The sequence below is a fragment of the Anomalospiza imberbis genome, chromosome 6 (assembly GCF_031753505.1).
Source record: "Anomalospiza imberbis isolate Cuckoo-Finch-1a 21T00152 chromosome 6, ASM3175350v1, whole genome shotgun sequence".
NCBI classification, from domain to species: domain Eukaryota; kingdom Metazoa; phylum Chordata; class Aves; order Passeriformes; family Viduidae; genus Anomalospiza; species Anomalospiza imberbis.
Window position 1 is genome coordinate 37,834,598 of NC_089686.1, and position 25,187 is coordinate 37,859,784.

Here is a 25,187-nt window from a genome sequence, read left to right on the forward strand (position 1 = left end):
ATACATTCTCGCAGCAGCTGGGGAAAACAGAGACCAGCCTGACAGTGTTTTATAGCTGGTGAACAAGCATTTTCAGTGCTGTATTTCTACTCTGAAATTTGCTTCTGCTACTGTCTGGTAGATCAGATGTATTCAAATTACTGTGTAATGCAAGATCATTTTTGTTAATCTTTGGCCTAGGATATGTGTGAAGATTTTGCCTTTTTGTTACTAAATTGCAGTTGATTTCCTGAGTTAGATTAAGGCTCCATTGATTCAGTTCACTGGGAAATAAGTTCACAGAAGTGCTAGAGCGGAGTCAGGAAAACATCTAGGGCAGTTAGCAGATATGCAGTAAAAAAAATCTTTTCTGAAACAGTGAGATTGTGCCAGATTTCTCTAGGGAATATTGCTTCTGCTCTTGAGTCTGGAAGGGGAAAGGAGATAGCCAGAATTCAATTGAATATTGTGTAGAGGAAGTTGAAATTGAAGACGCATAAGCAGTAGGAAACCAACCTTGGACTTGGTGTCATGTTTTGCAGCGTTAACAGCAAAGCCAACAAAATGAGTCCTCCTAGTTATCAAACAAAGAGGCAGCCAAGTGAATGTGTGCCTGTTAACTCTGGCTGTGCTGGTATTTCAGTAGTCCGTGTTTCCATGTCTAGCTTGGTAAAATCTCTATGCTATATGAATTTACTTTCAGTTAGTTTTTTAAGATTACAGTCAGCTCTTTCTATAGTGCTTGCAGTGCTTATCTCTGAGACTGTAGTGTAGCTCTGTCCTCTTGTTGGTATGGTTAAGGAGAGTTTGTGTGGTGTCGTAAGTGTGGCAATAAAGAAGATGGTATCAGAAGTTGTGTGCACTTAGAGAAGGTAGCATTCATTTTTACATATGTAGAAAGATGATCTAAGTCCTTACATAGCTCTTGGTTTGGTGTGTATAAATATCACAATGAAAATCATTAGATTTTCTGAAGGACAGAAGACGGATTAAGATTGTGGATTTTAAATGTAAGATGTGGAATATACATGTGTAGGTTTTAATATTAATGATTAAATGCAAACCATTTGGATAAGCTACAGACCCACCTATACCACAGTCTAGCAAGATTTAAACATTAATTTGGTTTCTCCAAAAAATTTCTATTTTTTGAGGATGTCAATACTTGTGTCCTAGAGGTTCCCAGAGCTGTTGACTGTGTGTAACTAATGACTCTTGTGACTAATAACGTTCAATACAGGAAAAAGCCAGCTGAGGAGCAGAGTTCATCCGTGTGTGCAATACAGTGCATTTGTGATAACCCCAGTAAATCTAAAGGAAGAATAGCCCTGCAGTTATGACAGATACTTTAAAGCTGTTTTCTAGCCTTCCTGTTAGACAAATTACTACCCGCAGTCACTTTAAAATAAGCTGTATTTACAGAATTTTGTTTGCAGAGCCTATGTTTAGAACACATTAAAAAAAAAGGGTGGTTAGTGAGTTCAAAACCTGAAGGAGAGTTGAAAATCAAGCTGCCCTTTACATGCCTGTCATTTAGCACTCTCATTATTGTGCGTGAAATGAACTTTTTCCTTAGCACAAATTGGAGAAGCTTTCAATGTAACATTCCCCAAGGCTTCCTCTTGGACTTCATAAGACAGTAACGTGTAGGGAATGAGGAGGGTGAGAAAAGAGGAAAAAGGAAATGGTAAAAATCTGGAAATGCTTTTCTTAACTGCTCAGATCAGCATTTCCGATGTAAGAGACAAAGCATGAAAATAAGTCAGTTGAAAAAGAAACACATTTATTTTTAATGGATATTTCTGAAATTGAAGTAACATGTGTCTAAAGATATGTTTAATCATGTAAATACAGAAATTGCTTGTAGAATGTGAAGTCTCTTCATTGTCCCTGCTCAACACCTCCACATGATATGTATTAATTTGTATGCATTGAATTAAATGAATATAAAATCTGCTCTGTTTACATAAACCCTTCCCTCCTTTCCTTTTGTAGTTTTATTTCTATTAAAAATTTCGGAGTGTTAATGGGCTTAAGATGTTGGTAGCAATCAACCATATTTATGTGCAGCTCTATTTGCAGTATAGGAGACCCTCTTTCAAGACTTACTTTGGAGTGCATAGTTGTACATTCGTGGCTTTTAACAATCTTCCTCTTTGATTTTTGGCTTTGTTGTATTAAAGTACGTGAGCCATTTCAGAGCTGTGGCTGTGTTCAGTTCTGTAATTTTACCCAGTCTTTCCCTGTGTGTGGTTGATGGGAAGCTGATGGGTTTCCACTGTCCCTGTTATATCTGGTGACTGCTCCATTCATGAATACTTAACAGCTGCAGAATACTTAACAGATGTCAGAATTCAGAGGGATGTTTCTTATGTGACCCACTCATAGTTTGTACACATGAATCTAGCACTCAAAGCAAATGAATGCCCAGGTACAATTATTTTTCTCTTATTTTGGGTACCTTCTTGAAGCTTTATTTGTTTCCTCCTAGGTACTTCAATGGCCCTAAAGTAATCTTAAATGGGTCTTTGATATTGTTTTCTAAAAGAGAATTAAATAACAAACTTGTATAGGTTGGGAATTACAGTTTGTTAACTTCCTTTCTATCCATTTTTTGTATTCTGACTTTCCAGTAAATAATTACAAAACCCCTCTATTGACCAGGGCCACAATCGGTACATCAGTGCTTGCTGTCATAAGACTTATCAGAAAGCTCTTGTGACTGCCTGCAATGATGATTCTACTTCATAAAATCAGCTGTACTCCCAGTGTGGGGTCCAGGGGTGCCGAAGAGAGAGGCTTTGAGCTGGAGCAGTTGTTCAGTCTTCCCCCTTTTAACTCTTGCTGTCCTTTCTTTACTCTCAGCAGTGGAACCCTGCGTCTGCTGATGGAGGCATACCCCAACACATCCTTGTATGAGCCAACTGCAGAAAACCTTGTATTTTCATGGCTGTTGAATTTTTTGTTGGATCAGATGTGTAGCCAAATAGGCTTCTGGAGAGGAAGCGGCACAAATACATCATGGGAAAGGACTTGCCCTTTTTAGCAGCAGTGTTGATGTTCTGTTGCCACTGTTTCTGTTCTCAGATGAGTAAGCCAGTATTCATATCCATTGTCCACAGGCAGGTATTCCCAGCAGTGTGAGTCCCAAACTCTGCTTCAGCACATGGCCTGTTTTACCAGGTGGTGAAGCACGTCACAAAACTCACTTTGAGCAGAGGGGCAAGGTTTTTTTTTTCATCTTGATCAGCATCTTAATGAATACAAGACAGCTTGCCAACAAGAAGGGGCTCTGTGAGGACTGAAGAAAATATGTGACGTAGTTGTTGCTTAAGCCAGCATTACTGATTAAGAGTTGTCAGCTGAATGAGAGCCTGTTTTTGGGATCACTTCACATTATCCAGAGTGGGCCAAGCTTTGGCCTGTACTTTATAGCTTTGCTGAGTGTCAGTGAAAAACTAATTTCAGCTTTCGGCTCTTGGCTCACATATATGAAGGAGGAAATGTTCGGTCAGAGTATGAACTTTATTTTTGCCAGCTCCGGCCCGTAAGTCTTGCTGGCAGCAGCCAAAAGACGTGCTTAGGGGCTAGGGTTGAGTGCAGGTAGTCCAGGCATGCGTGTACAGTCAGACTGTTATCCTCTCTTGTCGGCAGGTTCCAAATGATAGGTGCTTGCCATCTGTGTCTTGCCCAGTGAATGGAAATGAAAGGGCCCAGAATGCACGATCCATAATAGACTCCTGCTGTGGGTGTTTTCTAGCATTTTTTGACATACACAGAAATGCATATATCCAATGTACGACATGCTATACAGGGTGTCTGCTTCTATCATATATCTGGATGATTACAACTTCATATACTGGGATTTCATAAAATTGGGAGGCTCTGTAAAGTAAAAGTAGCATGCCATTAATTTTGGTGCATTAGGAACTGGGGCAGAAAAATACCAAAACTTGAGATCCTGTTTACCTTTTACTTAAGTGCTGGAATTGCCAGGAGGGCTCATCCTGTGGTCCTATGGCAGTGAGAGGTATACCTCTTAATGCTTCTAAAATTATTGCTAGTTTCCTACTGCGTGCAGAATAATGCTCTGCATACTATAGGAAACAATTATAATATAGAACTATTGATCTTTATGAATATAGAAGAGTCAATAAAAGCTAAGTGGCAGAAATGGCTTTGTCTAGAAGCATTTTATTTAATTGTTTGATGCAGATATTTACAATTAAAAAGGAACAATTAATTGATGCAAGCAAAGAAAAATTAATTTTTTGATATTTTGTTATTTTTCTATGAAGAGCTGAGCATCTTCAAACAACTTTCCTTTCTTTAAACTGTACTGTCATCTGAGTATCCCCACTTCTGAGTCAGTATATTTTTCAGTATATTTTTCTGTATCAAAAGGACATTTTGGCAAATTCCAGGTTTTAAACATGAATTTGTTCATGTGTGTAACCATACTAGCACTTTTAAAATCTTCAGGATAAAATTTAGAGCACTCTTGCACAGGAAAGAAGAAAAAGGTTGGAGAAGATGCAAGTCTAAAGATACCAATCCAGCCTTATTTCAATTCTTAATGTTTTTCTCTCTGCAAAATTTAATTTTAACTCAGAATAGTTAAATGAGTAGGTAGAAAACACCCTGAACATCAGACCTACTAGAATATTCCTGTACTGCCTTCATTAGAAAAGCTAAGGTCAGGAGGTTCAAAGGCAGAAAAACTTGTTTCTGGTTCCAACTGAGCATCAAGACAAGTATTGATATGATCTATTCTGATTGCAAATATCTCTGAATTTGAATGTTCTGATAATTACACAAAGATTCTTCACATATTCACTGCAGAAGATGTGTAGAATTTTCCTTATTCAAAGAGAAATGTGTATGGAATGTGGTTTGTCGGTCTTTCTCATGGGTGGATACAAGATTTGAGAGGAGTGTTTCTTCATGGACATTAACCTCTTAATTTTAATTTTGTTTTCAGAACCTTTTGTTCAGCAGCCACTGTAAAGCAGTTACTGGCTATTCAGACCATGTCATATATAGAAGGAGATCAGCTACCTCATGTGTACGATGCTGCCAGGTGACTGAGCTGCCGTCCTTCCTGTGCATAGCCAGTCCACGGGTAAGTCCAAGTTAAGTTGTAAATTATGTATTTTCTATTGTGTTTTAAACCTTGGTAGAATTGTGTCTTAGGAACACAATGATATATGACTTTCTTTTGGTTGGGTAAAACGGTTGTGAGGATATCCTTTTGCTATGGTATTCAATAGTGGTTTTTCGTAGGGGAAGTGAGTGCAATGTGTACTGAGGGGAAAAGGAAAGTTGTAAGATGCACCCATCAGGAGCTGTTCTAAGATTTCACTTTCTCTCCTAATACCTAAAGCAATTATAGAAGAGATATTAAAGTAAATTATTAATTGATAATCCAAGGGGGAGATTTAGGTGTCATCACCACAGAATGAGGTGATTGTTTGGCCAACTCTGAGGACAGAAGAGAGCTGGGAAGTAATACTTTTTTGAAAAGGGTGTTTGTTTTCTCTCTTATGCTCCAGAGGGGAAACACCAAATTGCAGTATATAAGGATTAGTGAAGTTGGCATTTTCTAGGTCTTTTGGATAGTTAGTGCTACTGCATGGGGTTCTCCATCCTCTATTAAATGAATCTTGAAATTAATTTGGTTGAAGTTTCCTGGCTGACGCAAGAGACCTTCATTAGGTCTATGGCTATTGCATTCCATGTTGTTGGATCTTGACAAAATACAGTTTTATTACCAGACAATCCAGATGTTACATTCTTTAGTCACTGTTGAAGTTACTGCTGTAGGCCTCATCAAATGATGTGCAATTATGCTTTTGCATCTGGAGAAGGGTGGATGGCAAGCAAGACCTCACGAATGCAAGCTCATTACCTACCTGCTGCTGCTCAAGCTGAATTTATCTGTGTCAGTAGCTCTAGGGCTGGGAATCCAGCTGAACTGCTCAAAGTCATGTGTCACCTCCCTGTTAAAATTGTACTGCCTTGCTGGAGAACAAGAGTATTCTTAGAGTAAATTGTGAAGACCACTTCACCTTCAGATTCCTTTGATTTGTCCCTCTCTGTACCTAGATTGCATCATGGATGAAGAATATGTTGAATTGCTTCCCTATAGCAGAAAGGGTGGATAGGGGCTTAGAAGGCTACAAATGAGGGGAAAGGTGAAAAGAAATTGTATCTGACATTTATTCTAGTGAAAAAAGTTACTTGCTTTGGTTTGGTTGGTGTATAAAAATGATTAGGAGTAGACATGGCTTTTTCTTTCTAGGAGTACAAAGATTTAATTTTATGCTTCTTAGAAACTTTTGGCAGGAGTTTAGAAGACCTGAAAAAGCAGAAAGAGCACTTATGTTCCCAGAAACTATAGCCTTCTGTTGCTGTTTGACCTGTGATGAATTTTGGGAAGTTAATGGAGCAAATTATAGAAATAGGAGTGTATGTTTATGTAGCAGCTGGGGGAGGGAGTCAGTCTTCTTTCTATGCAGGCAGTGTTCATGAGTACAGACAGGTCTCAGTCATAAAAAACGTAACTTGGAGGATGGATCTTGCATTGTCATTAAGAAGTTAATTATTTTGAATAATACTGTTTGGTTTAATTTCAATAGATTTCTTACACACTGGAATATTGTCTGAAGCCATTTTGGTCATCTCACAATGTCTGAAAAGTTAACTTTGCATGAAGAAAAATGCAGGAAGCATTTTACAATTGCCTTAGCTAAACTAAGTTGTTTAATTTAGGGTGGAAATGCATTCATACATCCCTATCACTGCATTTTTGATGTATTTCTGAACCATGACTCTTACAATCAATCAGTTTGACAATAATGTGTTGACAGAGGAGGATTTAGTACTAAGGACTGTGCTCTACCTTTTGTTATGAGTAAAACCACAAAAAAAAACCTATGGGGAGAAAAATTTGAAAAAAATGCACCGTGACAAAATAAAGAAAAGAGTGAACAAACTTGAATGAAAGATTTTTTTTGTCCATTTCAGAAAAGCGTTGCTTTCACTCGTAAGGGCATGGAAAAGATACAGGACTCTACCCTAGAAATATGTGCTCGCGTTCTGAAAAAAAAGGAACTGATGGTAAAGATAGGCTTAGGTCCTCAGGGGTCAATCAGTTTTGCACGGGATATGTAGGAAGAGTGGTTCTTGTTAGTGTAGAAATAGCACTGAGGTACACAGAGTTTGTCCCAAGATTGTCTCCTACCAGTTCTTCCTTAGGTTGAGGTGTTACTGAAACATGGCTTGTAGAATCTTCTGATTTTGTTTGTCTTGTAAAAATCCTGGTTTACAAATCTGTGTATTCTTTTCAGAAGATAGGATAAGTTTATGTGTCAGAAGTTAGTCTGCTCTGTTTTGTGTGTAGTGGTTGCCTGTTCTAGGGGTGGAAAATCTACGTCCTGGAAATCAATATGGCAAGTTGTCTGTGCTTGAAAACAGTTTTTGTTCCAGTCTGTCTGGTGTAGAAATATGAACTGAAATGTGATGGTGAATAGTGTCTCTTAAACAACCTAAGTCTGTACCATCGTTTGTGGTTTATAGCAGTGCTCAGGTGACAGAACTTGCTTGCATTTTGAACTTTTTGCATTTTGAAAGAGGTTTTGCCCTTTTTCCTAAAGGTCAAACATATGCTTTGACTGCAGGTGGCAGTACAGGATAGCAGCAACTCTAGTACCTTTTAGGTAGTGAAATGTGTTCAAAGTCTTAACACACCCTGTTTTCACTTTGCAGTGTTTTGTGTGGTTGTGTGTAAGACCCATAGACAGATTTTAAAATACTTCTTGGCATCTTGAAAATCAATGGCTTTACCATTATTGCAAAGATTGTGTATGCTTTTTTGTTGCCTTTTTTTTTTTAAGTGCTTCAACTGTGCTCATTAATCTGCTTAAATAATTGTTTGGCCCTTGTAAATAGAAGTCTCTATGAGATTAATTTATTCCTATGAGAAGAACTCCTGTGAAACTGGTCTGGGCCACAGTTCCAGCTAGGAAACCTTGCTTAATACCTGTTACTTTTGAGTTAGCTGACAAATGTTCAGAGAGGTACAGCCAACATCTAAGATGCCAGGCAGTCCTGAGGTACGGGTTGCTCTCCTTACCTTTCAGTTCTAAAGTGCAATGTTTAAAACTGGTGATAATTAAACTATCTATTGCTTATCATTTAGACAAGCTGTTAAAATATTCTCATTTGCATGATACAATGTTGTCTGTATTATTCTCGATATAGCAGTTTTATCACAACAGAGTAAGCTGGAACAAAAATTTAAACCCCCTTCAAATATAGAAGCTTTTCATCTGCAATACAAATAGAATTCTTTTATTGTGTTTAATGATTCAGATGTCCCATTATCACCCTAATTCCCTTTCCCACCCCATCTCAATTCTGCAGGAAGTCCACTGCTTAGTGTTCACCATGAAAACCTATAGACCTCCTGTACTGTTTCTTCCTATGCAGCCCCACTTGCCTCATTTAAATGTGAAAACTCTCACAAGCTTGATTTTCTCTGTTGTTCATTTGTTACATTGCTTTTCATAGTCCTGGAGGGAGTGTCATTTTGCACACTTAGGATTCATGACAATGTTTTTAACTTAGATGACTGTACATGGGGGATTTTTCATTGTACTTCTGAAATAAAAACAACAATGACTCCTAAATTAATGATACGTTTGCTTCTTACATTTCTGAAGAAATTGTCATGGCATTTCAAATCTCTCTGTTACTAGCCTGTATTGTAAGGTTGTCTTAATAGTAAAATTTGTTTTCATTTCTATGTGAGTTTGTGACGCATTATTAAGTTTTTAGATAGTATGTAAATGCTTCTACTGGCTTTCTTTTGTAAACTTGGTTATAAATAGTTTTTGTAAACACCCCAGAATGCTTTCCCAAAACAGACTTGCATTCAGAAAATGTAGAAAGAAGTTGGTAATCTATTGTGAGTGGTTTTTTTTTTTTTTTTAATCTTGTGCTAGACAGTGAATTGTTTTGCATTTATATTTGCATTAAAGTGTTGTGATTGTGTTTACTTTGGATCATGGTATTTAACTCCTGGTGAAGGAGCTGAAGTTAAATCCAGCAGAGTAGTCTGTCCTGTTGTGTAACATGGCTCAGTTTCACTTTTGATTGTTGTCCTGTTGAGGTAAGGAAGAGATATGAGAAAGCTGCAGATTTTACAAAATCCAGCCTTGTCTGCTGGAGCAGAGTTTTTCTTTAGCACCTTGCAACCATTGGCATTCAGCTGTTTGGCTCATGTGCACCTTCCACTCTGTACAGATTTGGGTGGATGGGGCAGAAAAGGGAGAGTTAAACTGATGGAGCTGTTCCAGAACAGCTCACATGGCGTGAAATCACACTTCCCGTGTTTGCAACGCTGGTCTGTCCAGCTGGGTTGTATATACTGAAACAGGTAATAGGGCATAAGATTCATAGAATGCCACAAGAAAAAAGAATACTGTTTCCGTGGCCCACTTCATTCAAAGCAGCTGTAAAGTCCAAGAAATATGCTGTTCCTTTTTTTCCCATTTCTAATTTATGAATCACCCTAATTTTGAATTATCACATGAATTTCTGTTAAGGACAATATGTGTAATTTCTGATAATGAGATAAATACTTGATGGTGAAGGGTGGAACTAAAAATAAATAAATCTTGGCAAAAGGAGAGGTAGGGCAAGGATATTGCTCTTCTAGCTTTGCTATCAGTTGTGTAGCAGTTGGCAGAAGGCATAGTTTATCAAAAGGCAGGTTTGCTGTGCCTGGTCGTTCATATGGTGTTTTTTGTGGTGTGGGGAGATGTTGCATCTCTGCTTGGTTTAAGCTCAACCAAGGATTGTTTTCTGTTTCTACATTTCATAATGACTTGACTTTTAAAATTTGATCCTGTGGTAAGGTACTTGAGCTGGGGATTTGGGGACAGGAAGAAATATGAACAAGAATATTGATTATCATTATTTTACTTGTAGGTAACAGCTGTGCCACTGGAGTTCTACTGCAATGACCGAAGTGCAGAATACGAGCGCAGGGCACTAAAGGAAGGAGGAAGCCTTGAAGCAAAGCAGTGTGTACTCCATGGATCCCCTGAGCTAGCAGCTGACTGGCTGAAGCAGTGCTCCCAGTTCTTCCCAGAGCATCCAGGAGGGCTATTAGGGATCAGGCCTCAGAACGGCTGGTCTTTTATCAGGATACCAGGTAAGTTTGGAGGTTGTAGTGAAATGAAGATGAGATAAATAAGGACATCTGTTATTTTGTGGTAATTTATGCTTGGCTGTGGGCTTTTTGAAGGCTTGGGGATGGTTGTGTGCTGGTGTCTTAAAATACACCATAATTTTGCATCCTCTTTCTGAAGTAAATCTTTGATGGGTACTGAAAACATATATTACAGGTTTTTCTAATGCTTACAAGCCTCCCTTTGCGTGTCAGTCCTCCAAATGACTGTAATGAGTTAGACTTGCTTACTAGAGCACAGTCTGCTCTCACAACCAAATACTGTTTTGAGGCTGGAGATAGGAAGATTGCATGAAAAGTTAGAGACGTACCTTGCCTCCTAAGGTGTTGGAAGAGCTTCATATTGTCCTAAAAGATGTTTTATTGATCTACACGGTGAAAAGGTTAAAATTACTTGTAGCAGTCTGCCATGAGAAGGATAGGTTTGAGGACCAAGTTCAGAGGAAATTAGTCTGGAAAATAAGGCATGAGGGATTTACTGAATTTCGATTGTTAGTCATATTTCCATGTAAAGTGGGAAAAAGGTACCAGTAAAATAAATGTACTGTTTTTTCTTAGAATTAGACTAAAATAATCCAAGATGTCATAGGGTTTGATTGCCAGTACTGCAGTGACTTTCATGGGCCAGACATGCTCTAGCTGTCAGAAGATGGTCCTGAGCTGCAAGCAGAATTCTGCAGAAAGTACTAGAGATCTGACAGCCACAAGGAAAAACAGCTTACACTGCCAGATGCAAAGTTATTCCCAGACCCTTTTGGGTCAAGGATGTTTGGCAGGGGAAGTTAGTACAGTAAAAGGAAAATGGCCTTTGGCTTGCTACAGTCCGGTTTAAGAAGGTTCCTTCATAAGTGTGTGGAGTAATTTGAAGCACATGCATGTTTGTGCCTAAGTAATGGAGAAACCATTTTTCATGAGCTTGCACTGGATTAATACTCAGTCATAGCTGATGATTTTATAATTTCTTCAGCAATTCTCTTAATTGTTTGCTGGTTATTTGGAAAAAGAAAATGAATCTCTGTTGCAGAAAAATGGGAAGTATTGAAGAGATAAATTAAGCTAGAGGACATGGATAGAGAAATGCAGAAAAGTAGCCAATGCAGAAAAGAGACAGGGCTGCATTCTCTTCCATTTTAAGGCTTCCATTTTAAGCTGGGGACTTTGTTCTCAGCAAAATCATTTAGAGGAATAAAGATGTAGGGTACAAGAAACTTTCAGAAGTTAAATAATAGGTGCAAGGTTGGGCAAACTGTTGACAAAGCACAACAGAATTTGGTTGAGAAGGAGGTTGGGATGACTGTGTTACATAAAACTGGCTCAGTTTAGGAAGTGGACCTAGAAGTGGAGTAAAAAAGTCGTTTTGTACAGCTGTGTTTTAATTAAGTGAAAAGTAGCATTCAAACCTAAACTTACTCTAAGAGGAGAGAGCACATATCACAACAGAACAGCTGTGTTCATAGGTGCAGAAACAGGCACCATGCCTTTCGGAAAGTGAGTGATGTACTGAAGGAACCATTTGCAAGGCTAAAGTAGCAAATGTCAAATGGAACGGTTGCTGTGAAGGTCTGTGGCAAATAGGTGACAAGAAGAAAAGGGGGACACCACCTCTGTCTCCTAAACCCCGATCTGTCCTCTCCCGGACTCGGCATTCCCAGTACCCTGGCAGCAGGCTCAGCTGTGATCACTGTGGGAATCTCTTGAGGTTTTTCCTGTTCTTTGAAAGAAAAATGGTCCTGGATTAAATGGCAGGAAGTGTCTGAGTCCTTTTAGTATCGATAAAAAGCACCGGCCTCACTGGCTGTTTACTGTGAGAGCCAGCTAGCTCCTCACTGACCCCATTGTGCCGTCAGGAGGGGAACCAGGGGTGTCAACTGGAGCCCAGGCTTTATCTCTCTTTCCTCTGCTTTTTGCATGTCCAGAGGCACTTTTTCTCATTCTCCAGAGAGCGCTGAGCCTAGCTACAGTCATCAGCCAGAGCTCCTGACAAAGGTTATTCTGAGTCATAATAATTTCTAACTATTCTTCCCAGGCCCACTGTATCCCCTTGTAGATAATTTATGTCCACATCCTAGCATGGCTGGAGGCAGTTGGGTTTGGTTTCTTTTCAGACTGACAGCCATTTGGTCTGATTCCTTTTTCTTGTTTATTTCATACAGTGCTGAAGAACCCAAAAATTTTGTCCTAGGGAGAGCTCTTTGACAGTGCACTAGAGGACCTCTATCTCCTGACTGACTTAAAGTTTTAAAAGTTCCTTTTAAATAACAAAAAAAAAAATCTGAAGAATTTGTCATTTGAAGTTGTTGCTGATCATTAAACGTAAAAATGTGTAGAACTGCAAATTTTGGAAATCCTCTTTAAAAAAGTAATCGTTTTTTTTCTTCTCATAGGTAAGAGAAAATTAGAAGTGGAGGTGGAAGACACAGAGTTTTTTTTTCTTTTGAATAATTCTAGTGTTTTCTGAAGATGGCATGAGTTTAGTATATTTTCTGTTGCCGTTTTCCAGAATTTGTTGTCTGAAGCACTAGGTGGCAGGCTTTCAGCATGGAAAAAAACTTGATATTGGAAAACACAATGGCATCAGGATAGCATTCTTAAAGGTGCCAGGTTAAGGACAAATTATTTTCTCTTCCAGAGATGATAAATCTCTTTTTTGGTAGTACTGTTTTGCTCTCCTCAAAAAAGTCAAAAATTTCTCACCAGTGCAGTCTGCTCTACTGCTGAGCTATTGGATGACTTATGAACTGTCAACAAGTTGCTAACTTTCCAGATCATCTGCAAATAAATTCTTTACTTGTAATTTGCATTTCATTGCAATTTAAAAATAGTACCTTACACAATGGAGACTTCAGGAGCCAGCAGCAGAGGACACGCATCATTTCCAGTTTATTCGGCCTATTGGTGCCTTTGTGGGAAAAAGAGTAGCATTTTGTTTTTGGAAACTTGTTAGTATGTTAATCTGATCTTCTCAACACTAACTTTTGAAGAGACCCTGTTGGTTGTCTGAGTTTTCTCCCAGTTAGATAGCTTTTGGTTAATAACTATGTTAGTTTGTCATTATATCTAGATTAAATATCTAGACTTTTCATGTAGCTTCACTCAATATAGTTTGTTCTGAAATAGCAAGCTGACCAATTAGAATGAAAGCAGAGTGTCATGGCTGTATTTATAATTCAGGGGAATAATAACATTTTGTATAAAGAGTAAATACTGCTGTTGAACAAAGGCTTTGGCTTCTGTAAGTGTATTTTAAAACCAAGTAGCTGTAAGTAATTTCCATTTTACTTAATTGCCTAAGTTGAAAATTTGGTTTTGCTTAGAAGAATGCATGAAGCTATTAATGATTTATACATAATTGAGACCGAATGCTGTTCTAGAGATGAGTGCATCATTATACATTATGTTACACGTAGAACAAATGCTAGCCTGATGTGTGGGCTTGAGTTTGCTTACAGTATTTCCTAGGCTCGGCTCTCCACTTAATGGATTCCCTAAGGTAGTTGCTAACAGTTTAAGCAGTGGTGTGGTACTTGCTCCTGGCAGAGCAATACCATTACTGCCAAAAGGAGGGCAAAAGGAGGAAATACAGTCACTGTCTAGATAGGCAGACAAGCAAGAAAGAGCAGACCTGTCTTGTCTTGGATTCTCAACTAGTGAATTACAGGTGCATGGCTCTAAAATTGCCATAGGAGAGAGCATTCCCAGCATTGTTTTATGGAGCAAGTGGAATAGCTAATTATTTTAAACCATATGGAAACTCACAATTTTTTGAATTTCAGAAAGGAGATGGTTGGTTGCATTTTCTGATGTTTTGATGTGAATTCCAGCATCAAGTCCATTATTTATATTTAAGCTAAAGATACTTTTGAAAGAAAACAACTGCATTACTGCTTTTCCCAGCAAGCCCATAGCTGTACTTGCGGGAGTCTCTTACTACTCTGCCACATCACTGCACGTCTACTACATCACTTTGGTACTCATGGACTGTGTTGCCGGCTGTAAGACCTTTTTAGGAGTGCTGTTATGTGATCTGTGCTCTTCTCTTCTACTACTATAAACCTGCTTTGGTTATATTAAAATGCATGGTGGTCAGATGAAAGAATTAATTTTGTATATAACTTTTTTTTTAATTGGGATATTGGGCAAGCCAGTTAACTGCCTTACAGAAAGCTGAATTTCCTTCAGCCCATGAGTTAATTCATTCTATGAAGCAGGAAGTGTGCAACAGTGTTACCTGCTAGACATTAGAGAACATTACCTGCTAGACATGCTGAAAATACTTGGGTTCTGTACTAGCCTCACCATCTGCAGTTGTCAGCTTTCCGTTTTGGCTGTAAACCTAAGTTCAGACATCCAGAAGAATAGAGAATCATCAATGGCCTTTCCAACAGATAATTTTTGGAAGAAAATTTCTCTTCATCCTCTTTCAACAGTAACGCATTGTTTACTGAAGTTTATGTACAGAATGTACAAACAGGAAGATCTCCTTCCTGAAAAATACTTCATGAGCAGTGCTGAAATAGAGAGGACATGAAGTATAAAATCTGAAGTGACTGAAAAGATTGCCATCTGGAAGCATTTCTTAAACAAAACAAAAGAAGAAAAAAAGGAGAGGGCAGGGAATGATTCAAGGCAGTGCTGTTGAGGTGGTTGTTGTTTTACAGTGACCTAGACAACTGTTCTTCTTTTCTGGGAAGGTGAGAGGTTTGATTTGTGGAGGATAAGTCTAAAGCTCAGCAGCAGGTAGCAGCAAATGTGCAAAGGACAGCATTTTCACGTATTTAGTGGAAAATATTTCTTCAAGTGTCAAGGCATATTGTGCTTGTTGACCTGGGCAGAATAAAACCTTAAATGAGGGATATGGCTGTCTAAAAAAGGATTGAGTCCATACTTAAGACTAGTCTGTAATGACATTTTGCCACGTGGAGCATATAGGTGTGCTCCCATCCCAGCAAACAAAAATTATTGCCACCATTGTGATTTTAAGTATCAGCCAGAAGGGATGTTGCAGTTTCTTCAATCACACCTCCTTACTTCAGAGACTATAATGCAGCAAAGTGCTAGGAACACTTAGAAGATAATTTGTTGCATATCTGGGCTTGCTTTATCATTAATCACCTGCTTTTCTTCTATTTCTTGTTAGATAAAGAAAGTCTGATCACTGACAGTGGAAAACTTCATGCTCTTGATCTTCTATTGACACGGCTGAAATCTCAAGGACACAGAGTTCTCATTTACTCACAGATGACACGGATGATTGACTTACTGGAGGTAGGAGAGTTATAGCTGACAGAAGACAAATTATGAAGATGGAGATTTAGCAACACTGTTTTGGAGAAAGTACAATAATTTGGATGCAGCAAACCTAAATAAAATTACTCTACCAGAGGATACCCAGAGGTTAATGCATTAATAAGAGAGTATAAGACCTGCTATACAAAGTTAGACCTAAGGTCCATCCTAGTGTTCTACTGATACCAGTGTATATCAGCAGATGTTATGCAGAAAATAAATACAAGGATGCTGATACTTCACCATTACTCACTCAATTTCCAGCAGTTTGCAGTTCAAGGGGTTTCTTAACCAAGTGTGCTTCCTATATACTCAGTTGTCCAACGTGGATTCTTCTTCCATGAAGTTGTTCATTTGCATCTTGACACCTTGTTAGGTGTTAGCATTTGCACTGCCCTGTGGCAAGGGGTTGCAGGCTTAATTATCCTCTTTTCCTGGTTTGAACTGCTTCCTTCTTTTTTCATTTGATGCCTGCATGCCTTTTTATTGGAAGGAAGAGGGAGAACAGTGGTAAATTTTACAGTGTTTATGTTGCTTGTAATTTCACAGACTATTACCATTTCCCTCTACTACCTGATCCCTCTGCAGAAGTTTCATAAACACCAGGAGGTTCTCTGGCATACAGGATAGGAAAGAAGTAAGGAATGAAGTCATAACTTAAAATTTAAAACCAGATATTCTGCCTCTGAAAAAAAAAATCTTTATTTGATGAGCAGCTGTGCCATCAAAGAGCTAGGATACTGTCTTCTCCACAATAAACTGAAGAGAAAAAGTGAGAAGCCTGAATCAATAGCTGCCTAAGTCATGAGTTCTGTATGAACAGGAGAGTATTTTAAGGTCAGCAGTTAATAGTTCAATAACAAATCACATGCTGAATTTTGTTTTTGCTGCTGTGAGGAAAAACAGAACTTGCATGGTTGCAATTCTGTATTTTGGCACTTTGCCTGGCATTGCTTTGTATGCCTCCTTTTTGGCAAACATTGGACATGATGTAGGTTTGTTGATACCCTGCATTACACCATGAAGCTCATAAAGCTGTGTTTAGTGCTCCTGTCTTTTCTCTTAGCATTCAATTTGAAAGGCTTATGAGCATACCATTTTGCTATTCCATCTCTTGAATGTTCAACTTCACTTGTGTTTTAGTATCCAAATAAGCCACTTACTAAGTCCTCTGGTTTTCTTTCTCCCCACCCAAGTAACAGAAGCTGAAGTTAAGAAAGCTAAAAATCAAGTAAGGACTAATTAATAAGAAAATCCTTGCAAAAGCTGTGTATCTGTAGATAACTGGTTTTTTTTTCCTATCTGTCAAAATATATCTGCCTAGTTGAATATGAAAAAACACAGGATGTCTTTTTAAACAGTATTTGGACTATATTGCACTAACGTAATCTATGCAGGGCAGAGAGCACAAAGCACATTGTTTACAAAGTTATAAAACTATGTTTGTTTTATGTAGCTTCAGCTGAAGAGCTGCTGCGCAGTTGAGTCATTATGAAATGGCAGATATAAATACAAAGAGGAAAATTATTTTCTTTCAACAGAAGAGGATAAATTATAATTTCAATATTGTTTCTTCATGCAGATGTGTATTTCATACTTTGTAAGATTTTGTTTGTTTTCCTCCATGTGATTGCTTTTTTCTGTAAGAGTAATTTTCAGTGGTTTCAGTGGGAATCAGATTGTATTCATGAGATGAGGGGTGGAATTATGTTCTGCATGAAGTAAAACATCTTGGTTATACTCTACCAAATGTTAATGAGTTGTGTGAAAACAGAAGGGAACTCAATTTAGACTGTGAAATAATATGAAGGGAAAAAATTTTCCTGAGAAAGTACCATTGTGGAAGCCCAGGAGAGCACTGGCTTTAGCAGCACTGCACTCTTACCATACTCAGGTCATCATGTGTTGTTTCTTTCCTGTGCTTTGTTGCAAGGATTTCATTGTTTGTCTTAGACTGATGCTTCTGGTGGCTTGGTGACCCTTTACACTAAACAAGACTGGCAGGTAGATTTTTCAAGCAGGTCTAATACAAGGATCTCCTAATGAGATTTGAAGCCTCCCTATGAGGCTTCCCCCACCCCCCTCTATCATTCCTTGTGGGGAACTAGAAAAATGAGCAGTCATCAAGAGCCTTCCACAGTTGCAGTAGAGACCAGGTATATTTACTTCTAAATATCTTCTTTGCCATCAGGGTTCTTTCTTTAGCTAAAAGCATGGCATTTCTATGACTGATCAGAACAGTGAAGTGCTGAGAAGTGTAGTATGAATTGCAATGTGGATTTTTTTTTGTAACTTTTTTCTGAATTGAAAGGCGTACTGTTAATATTTGGGAAAGTACTGCACAAAACCAGTTCACAGCAAAAGGATATTTCATATGGGCACTGTTACACTACTGTGAAGTATCCACCTTGATCAGAGGTAGTAGATGGAGGCAAACCAAAACCTGTTAGATGATTAGCTAAGGGCTAATGTACAAAGCTTGTTTGCAGCCCTGGGGGAATAAATGCCAGTACTGCAGGTGTAGAAAAACTTGTTCTTTTGCACTTTGTGCCTTTGTGAAAATGTCTGAAATCTGGAATAAGGATAAATTCACCTGATGGAATGAAAGAAGTTGTTTTCTGTTTTGTTTAGAAGACAGATAATGAAAAGATGGTTAACAGATGAGGGAAGACTAACTCAAGATCAAAAGGTTGAATCATCATAAAGGCAGATAAAGACATTAACAAAGAAATGAAAGGAAAAGGTTCTTGTGATAATAGCAAAAGAATTGATCAAATCTGGAGAACAGGTGGCATAGTGCCTAACAGACAACTCTCATCTTTCTATGACAGAAACCTGTCATAGGAATGGAATAAATTAATAGTTATTTTGGATTTGTTTGTGCAGTGAAGTAGCTGTTCTCTGCTTTGAACTTCTGTTGTTGTACTCCAGAAATCCTACTAGCCATGAGCTCTGCTTCATAGAGGTAGTCCAAGTCTGGATTTGGCCATTTCCACACTTTTATTTACCTAATTTTCTCTTTCATCTGCCTCATGTTGAAGCTTGCTTCCTCTGCATCAGTTTTTTTCTCAGTTTCCTTATAATATGGCAGCTCTTTCACTATTTCTGCAGAACACAAAGGGATCAGGAGCCCTGAAGGATAGGTGAAAAAGAGAACTGGACATGGTACTGTCAGAAGGTTCATTAGAGTGCAAGCACTGCCATGTGTTCCCACAGCACATCAGTTCTATGTCTGCTGAGCACTGTGGCTTGGAGTAAGATGAATCCAATAGTTTTTGCTGCTAAAGCACTATCTGTTCCTTTCTGTCTTCATTTGCACTCAAAAAGACTCATGCACCAGTATGCCTAAACCTAAATCATGTAACCAGTAGATGTTGCATCTTGTCAGCCAAGCAAGGATCCTATTGTTTAAGCACCCCAGAGGATGTCTTTCCAGAGAAAGTCTGTGGTTATTTGAGCTTTGTATGTAATTCAGATGTTGTTGATAGTTGCACAGGTATCAAGAAATACTGAGAACCTTAGAGCATGAAAAATGGGTCTCAGTGGAAAAAGCCTTTGCTTACAGCATTCCTAACTGGTGCCATTTGATTTGTGTCTCAGTGTCATGGTTTGACACTGGCGCGATGCCAGCGCCCCCATGAAAATATACTTTTCTAAATAATTGCTGTGAGATGTGATCAGGAGCAGAGCAGGCCCATCTTAGTAACAAAGGAAAGAACTTTATTAAACTACTACTACTAGAAAAACTACAAACACTAAATCCTGGATGAAGACTTTCTAAAACACCCTTCCTCCTCCCACCTAATTTCTAAACAAACTTAACAGTGAGACACCACCCAGGATCCTGATCAAGTTGCCACCCTTCAGATATTCAAATACTCAGTCTTTCAAGGGAGACAGGAGTCTCTCCTGTGCCACAGACCCCCCCCCCCCCCCCCCCAGGAAACACAATTGCCACCCTTGTGTTTCCATGTCACACATGGCAACCGCCCGGAGAAAATCTGCCAGTGTGACACTCTCCTTTCCATGTCACAGTGCTCTCACCACCGTGCATGGACAGACTGCTCATAGGGCTCCTTTAAGGATGCTTTGCCATGGACCAAAAGAGACAACAGTTCAGTTTCTCATTTTGGGACTACAGTCCCCCCCATTTTCCCCTGGGGCTGAGGGTCCAAGAACAGAGGTCTTCTTCTCCTCTTCTTCTTCTTTGAAGATAGAGGGCTTCTCCACACCTTCTCTCTACTCCTCTGCTGGTAATCACTGAAACAGGTCTCCTGGCACACCAACGCACCACCCTAATTGCAGCTTCTGTTTAGGAGAATTTGGTTCAGTCTATGGCTAACAAGAGAAGTCCAGCCACAAGCCACTCCATCGTCTCCTTCCAACTCGAGAATTTCTTCTTCCATCATCTCGGATCCCAGACTGTCTCTCTTCTACTTCAAATCAAGAAGGAGTAATATTTTACAAAGCCTTCGTTTCTCAGGAAAGGGTTAAAAGCTCAGACTCCCTGGACGGCTGATATCTCTGCCCAGCAGCCGATTCCCAAGGCCAAGGCTGGGCGCCTTCCCCCCCCCTCCTTCTCCTCCGCACCGGCAAAGTTACAGGTGCCGTCCGGACTCTCTGTCTCTTCCCTCTTGGGGGGGGGAATGACAAAGACATCTCCGCTTCTCTCCACCCTTCCGTCTACAGGAGCTGGCTCGGTTCCAGTCCTTCTACCCCTCAGCTCACCTCGACCAGGCCTCATGGCTCCCCCTCCCCCACCCAGACCCATGGCTGGGCAGGGGAGGTCTGCACAGCACCTTGACCGGAACCAAAGAGAGCGAGCTCCTGGGAGTTCTTGCTTTTAACCCCCTGTGTTCTCAGAGGCGTATCCCTATCTTCAGTGGTCACTTCAGGTGCCAATATCCAAACTTGACCACTGATTGGTTTGACCCAACTTCCTGAAAAAAAAAAAATCACTTCCATGTCAAACCACGACACTCAGGCAATGGTTTCAGTTCCACTGCTTGGCAGGAGCTGTGGGCTGACACAGCAGTGTAAATGTTCCTTGTTCTCCTGTGCAAGAGATTCACAGGCTCTTCACTGCTGAGATAAAGCCTGGACAGACATTATACAGCACCAGGTTTTTAGAACCACCAGTCAAATGGTATACAATTGACAGGAAGCAGGTGCAATTGGTTTGTTTGGAAAGGTTTGCTTGCACAGTAAAAACTTGGGATTTAGTAAAAATTTAGACTTTGTAAAAACAAACTTCCCATTTTAGTGATTTTTGTTTACCTATTTATTTATAGGAAAAGGCAACAAATGTATCCCCAACTTTGAATTGACATTGTCATTTATCTCTTACATGAAATGCAGAAGCTGGAAATGCAGAAGCTGATATATGATTGAGTAGCTTTAATTTCTGGATTGTATTATTATCAAGTATTGCTTACAGAACATTTGTTGATGATATTTATGGAACCTTGTTGTAATTAGCAATCCTGTTTTTATTGTGTGTAGCGGGGGGCTCTGCAAGAATCAAGATGGAACAGTTTCAAGAACAACTGTATTTTTTTGGTGCATGTTCTTTGCAGGAATACATGGTTTATAGGAAACATACCTACATGAGATTGGATGGCTCTTCAAAGATTTCTGAGCGAAGGGACATGGTAGCAGATTTTCAGAACAGGTAATGTAGTTTCCACGGTGTGTTCCTGCTAAAATACACGTACCTAGGAAATTGGTGTAAGATGTAATGGAAATAAATGAAATTTGTACTTATCTTTCTGTACATCAAATTGACCTCATTTATCTGAAACAGTTTCTTGGTGGTTTGCTGACCAGTAGTCAGTGGTGTTGATACAAATCTGTGAAAGAGTACAGGAAGCAGTTCTAGTGTAGCCACCTCTTGTACTTCTTGCCAATCCAAATAGGCTGTTGCTTAGAAAGAAGCTCAGTAGAAAAGCAGCAAATGTCCAATAGTTATTAAATGCTTTGGCAGTTGACACTGTAAAGATGAGATTGAAAATCTTGCATATGCTAAAGTATTGAAAGTGACCTAGTTTTCTGCAAAACAAACCATTTAACCATATTTTACTAAGAAACCTTAAACTAGTATACAAAAGATAAAATGGGTATTTTATTAGCTAGAACAGCAGGGTAACTCTTCTCATTTAGTAAACCTGAATGGATTCTGACAATTTTAATAAGCGAATCAGGGCACATTACTTGATTGAAGGTTATGATTATTAAGTTTCCTTTTAATCATGAGATATGGCTTGATGCGATGTCATTTTGGTACAGTAGTTCACAGAAAGGTTATCCTTCCTATATGTTGACATGAGCTTGTAAGAAGGTCACTTTCCTATTTCAGTGGAGTTAGGTTCATAGATAGTTGTTTATTGCAGGGTGAAAGCAACATTCTAGACTTGAGAAAACTCCCTTGTTAATGGTCCCAAAGTACTGTAGCTGAAGATAGAAGTCAAGGCATTTCAGGTCACTGGTTCACAAGGCTGACAGACCTGAAGGACTGTGTTGCAATGATAAGTCTTCTAGTGAACTTGAAATGTGCAGAAGTAAGTGAGAGGACCATATAGTACCTTTCTTTCTGCCTGTTTCCAGGTGTCAAAAACAAGTTCCTTGCAGGTTATGATGCCCTCCTGGAATCCTGACGCTTCCCTCCTGTAAGATCCTTTAACTAAAATAAGTGAAAAAAATGGTTTTTCTAATGAACAGAATTTGGTTTTATTAGCAATTAAAGCAACTGAAGAAAAATAAAATTTCAGCAGGAAATCCCTTTGAAATGTACGTCAGCCAGTCTAAACAAGAATTCCTATTAAGATATTAGTTGAGTTCCTCTTATACATGATTTACTTCTGAGAAATATTTCCAGGAAAAAAGCATGACTGAGACTAAACTATTCTGCAGGATGTCCGTGCAAGGTGCTGAAAATACATAGCTATGGCATGATAATTTGTTCACATAGTCTGTGTCTCTGTCCACTTTGCTTTCCATATGGCATATCCAGAAGCACATCACAGCTGCATGTTCAGATGACTGTCTATACACACATCCCAGTATTGTTACAAGAGAACAGAACAGATTACCAGGCCAAAGATTACCTTCAGTGAAAACAGGCACCTGTTGACTCCTTTGGCTTTGTTACCTACAAGATAAAGTCTGAAGATTGACAGCTCGGTTTTAGTTCCTTCCCGTTCATTCTGCAAGAGTTTCTGGTACTTCACTGATTTTACATTTGCCAAGTTGTTCAGACAGTGTAGTACAAAAAGGATGTGGCATTCCAGACTGTCTTCTCTTAAGCAGAGAAGGACAATGTGTCAATGTCTTTGGAGTCCCTACTAGTGTGCTGTCTGCTTTGTTTGTGTCAGCCTGTTCAGAGATCTATAAGGTGTGGAACACTTCTAAATACTGTTGACTCTGCAGAGACACTAGTGCAGTTCACAACCTTAGCAGAAGCTTTGATTTTGCTGTTATCACTTGAGTTTTCATGAGTACTTGGTCATGCTACATATAGGCTTGTCTCCTTGTTTGTTCTGTTCAAAGCACCAAATTTAGAACAAAACTTGCATCTACACAGTTTTGACTTTTATTTTTCTTTTTTTATCAGTTGAGCATCATTAAGGCAAGATTTCTTTAACATCGGGTCAGTTGTGTGTAACAATAGATTGTTCTTTGTGTGTATGAAATCTTAATTTCCAGTGTGGGCAAGATAAGAAAGCCCTGGTTTGTTTTGATACAGATTAATAAACTGTGATTGCAAATTGAATGTTTACATGTTCAGACAGTCCTCTTGGGTAGATTACCTTCTTTCACTCTTTCATATGTTTCTTTTCCTTGACCATGAATGAACAGTACAAAGCGTTCTGATCTATTCAAGTAATAGAAATACCCCTGATTGCTTCATATGGGTCAAAAAATTGCTTCTGTGGTTATTCCTTGTTCATACACAAAATGAGGGGGTTTAATCTCTTTCCTCTACAGGAATGATATTTTTGTGTTCCTGTTAAGTACCAGAGCTGGAGGCTTGGGCATTAACCTTACAGCTGCAGATACGGTAGGTGATATTTGGTAACAATATATGTGGAAAAATCAGTCATTTTGTGTGAAAGTTGGCACTCTCTTGCCCATACTGATCAATATTTTTAGTACTGCCGTTCACACTGTGAAATTGTTTACAGTTATCCTGTTTACTTTGTTATCAGCAATTTAATATTATCTTGATGATGAAGTTGTAGAATATTGGACATTTTGGTACACAGTTTTTTGTTACAGTTAGAAATTTCTTCCCACTCCACACATACTTCAGTACCAGCATCCAGAAAGGAGTTGGATTACTGAAGGGGTTTACAGGTGCAAATGACACTTGGAAGAAACAGCATGCACTGTATGAATGACCCTTTGCACCTAAGGTTCAGTTACAAAGGAACCAGTGGAGTAGTTATCACTTACCCTTTTTTCTGTGCCCAGAAGAATGAACAATGCCTATAAAAGTAGGAAACCATTTGTAGTTGAGGATCAGCTACTCAGGAAGGATAAATTTCTTCCCTTGAGGTGTAAAGACAGACTGATTTAGGTGAATTGCAAGGATTTGCACTCTGGAGCAGCTGCCACTAATCACTAGGGAAGGAATACTGATGAACCATTCATCTTTTCATTAACAGCTATTCTTGTGCTTCTAACCTGCACCTGGTGTGCTTGCAGATTTGACCTCAAGTCCGTAGCCACACAAACCCAAAGATCTCTGAATCAAAAAAATCCTATCCTGTCTTGCTGTCAGTCACAAGAAATCAGAAGAAAACAAATATCTGTAGGATTTTCAGGGTTTAAAAGAAGAAATAAACAGATAGAAGCTCAGGCAGGTTACTTGCATGAGCACTTCTAGTGGTTTTCTGTGTAACTTTCTTAATACTTTATTTTGAGGTCTAAATTTTTTTTAATTGCTTTTGGTTTTGATGCTCATTGTGCATAAAGTACTATTAGAGTGATAGTGCAATATGAATTTAATGTGGCATTTCAGTTTTTCTATAGTCAAAGTACTAGAAACATTAGACTTTATCTAGGTTTTGAATAAAAACTGGAGTATTACTTTCTTCATGAAATTCTGATATGATGGTAAGTAACACTAAAATGTGTCCATGATGTGGACTGCAGTCTATAATTAATTGCATGACAGTGATTTAATGTGATAACAAACTTAGGAATTTTGTGCCTCCCTATCAGGTCTGTTAAAGAAGATATTAAAGACGGTCTTTGGAAGTTGAAATATTCATAGTGTCAGTTAGTTTCAATTCACCTGAAATGCAGTGGAAGAGACTTCACAGGACTGGGCAAGGCTAGTTTAACACAGCCTACAGTGGGGCTGTAATTCTGTGAAACATGATTGAACTTTTACTGTTATCAGTATATTGGATTTCTGTTCGCTTAGTCACCAGCTGCTCTAAACGTATGTTTTTATTTAATCCTTTCTGGTGTTGCCTTGCAGGTAATTTTCTATGACAGTGATTGGAACCCAACAGTAGACCAGCAAGCCATGGACCGGGCCCACAGGCTGGGTCAGACCAAACAAGTCACTGTGTACCGCTTGATTTGTAAAGGCACCATCGAGGAGCGCATCCTACAGCGGGCAAAGGAAAAGAGCGAGGTAGGAATAAAGAACTCACCTGCA

General features: G+C 39.0%; 2 protein-coding genes across 3 annotated transcripts in view; both read left to right on the top strand.

The window, feature by feature from the left end:
- The window catches only part of OIP5 (Opa interacting protein 5), a 273,973-nt gene that overhangs the window by 93,453 nt on the left and 155,333 nt on the right, over positions 1–25,187 (top strand). The gene's annotated exons all lie outside the window — the stretch shown is intronic.
- The window catches only part of INO80 (INO80 complex ATPase subunit), a 66,117-nt gene that overhangs the window by 33,063 nt on the left and 7,867 nt on the right, over positions 1–25,187 (top strand). For both annotated transcript variants that reach the window (XM_068193475.1, XM_068193473.1), the window contains 6 exons: positions 4,961–5,101; positions 9,973–10,198; positions 15,372–15,499; positions 21,097–21,191; positions 23,504–23,576; positions 25,005–25,163. In XM_068193475.1, the coding sequence (XP_068049576.1) occupies positions 4,961–5,101; positions 9,973–10,198; positions 15,372–15,499; positions 21,097–21,191; positions 23,504–23,576; positions 25,005–25,163 (822 nt within the window). The remainder of the gene's footprint in view (positions 1–4,960; positions 5,102–9,972; positions 10,199–15,371; positions 15,500–21,096; positions 21,192–23,503; positions 23,577–25,004; positions 25,164–25,187) is intronic.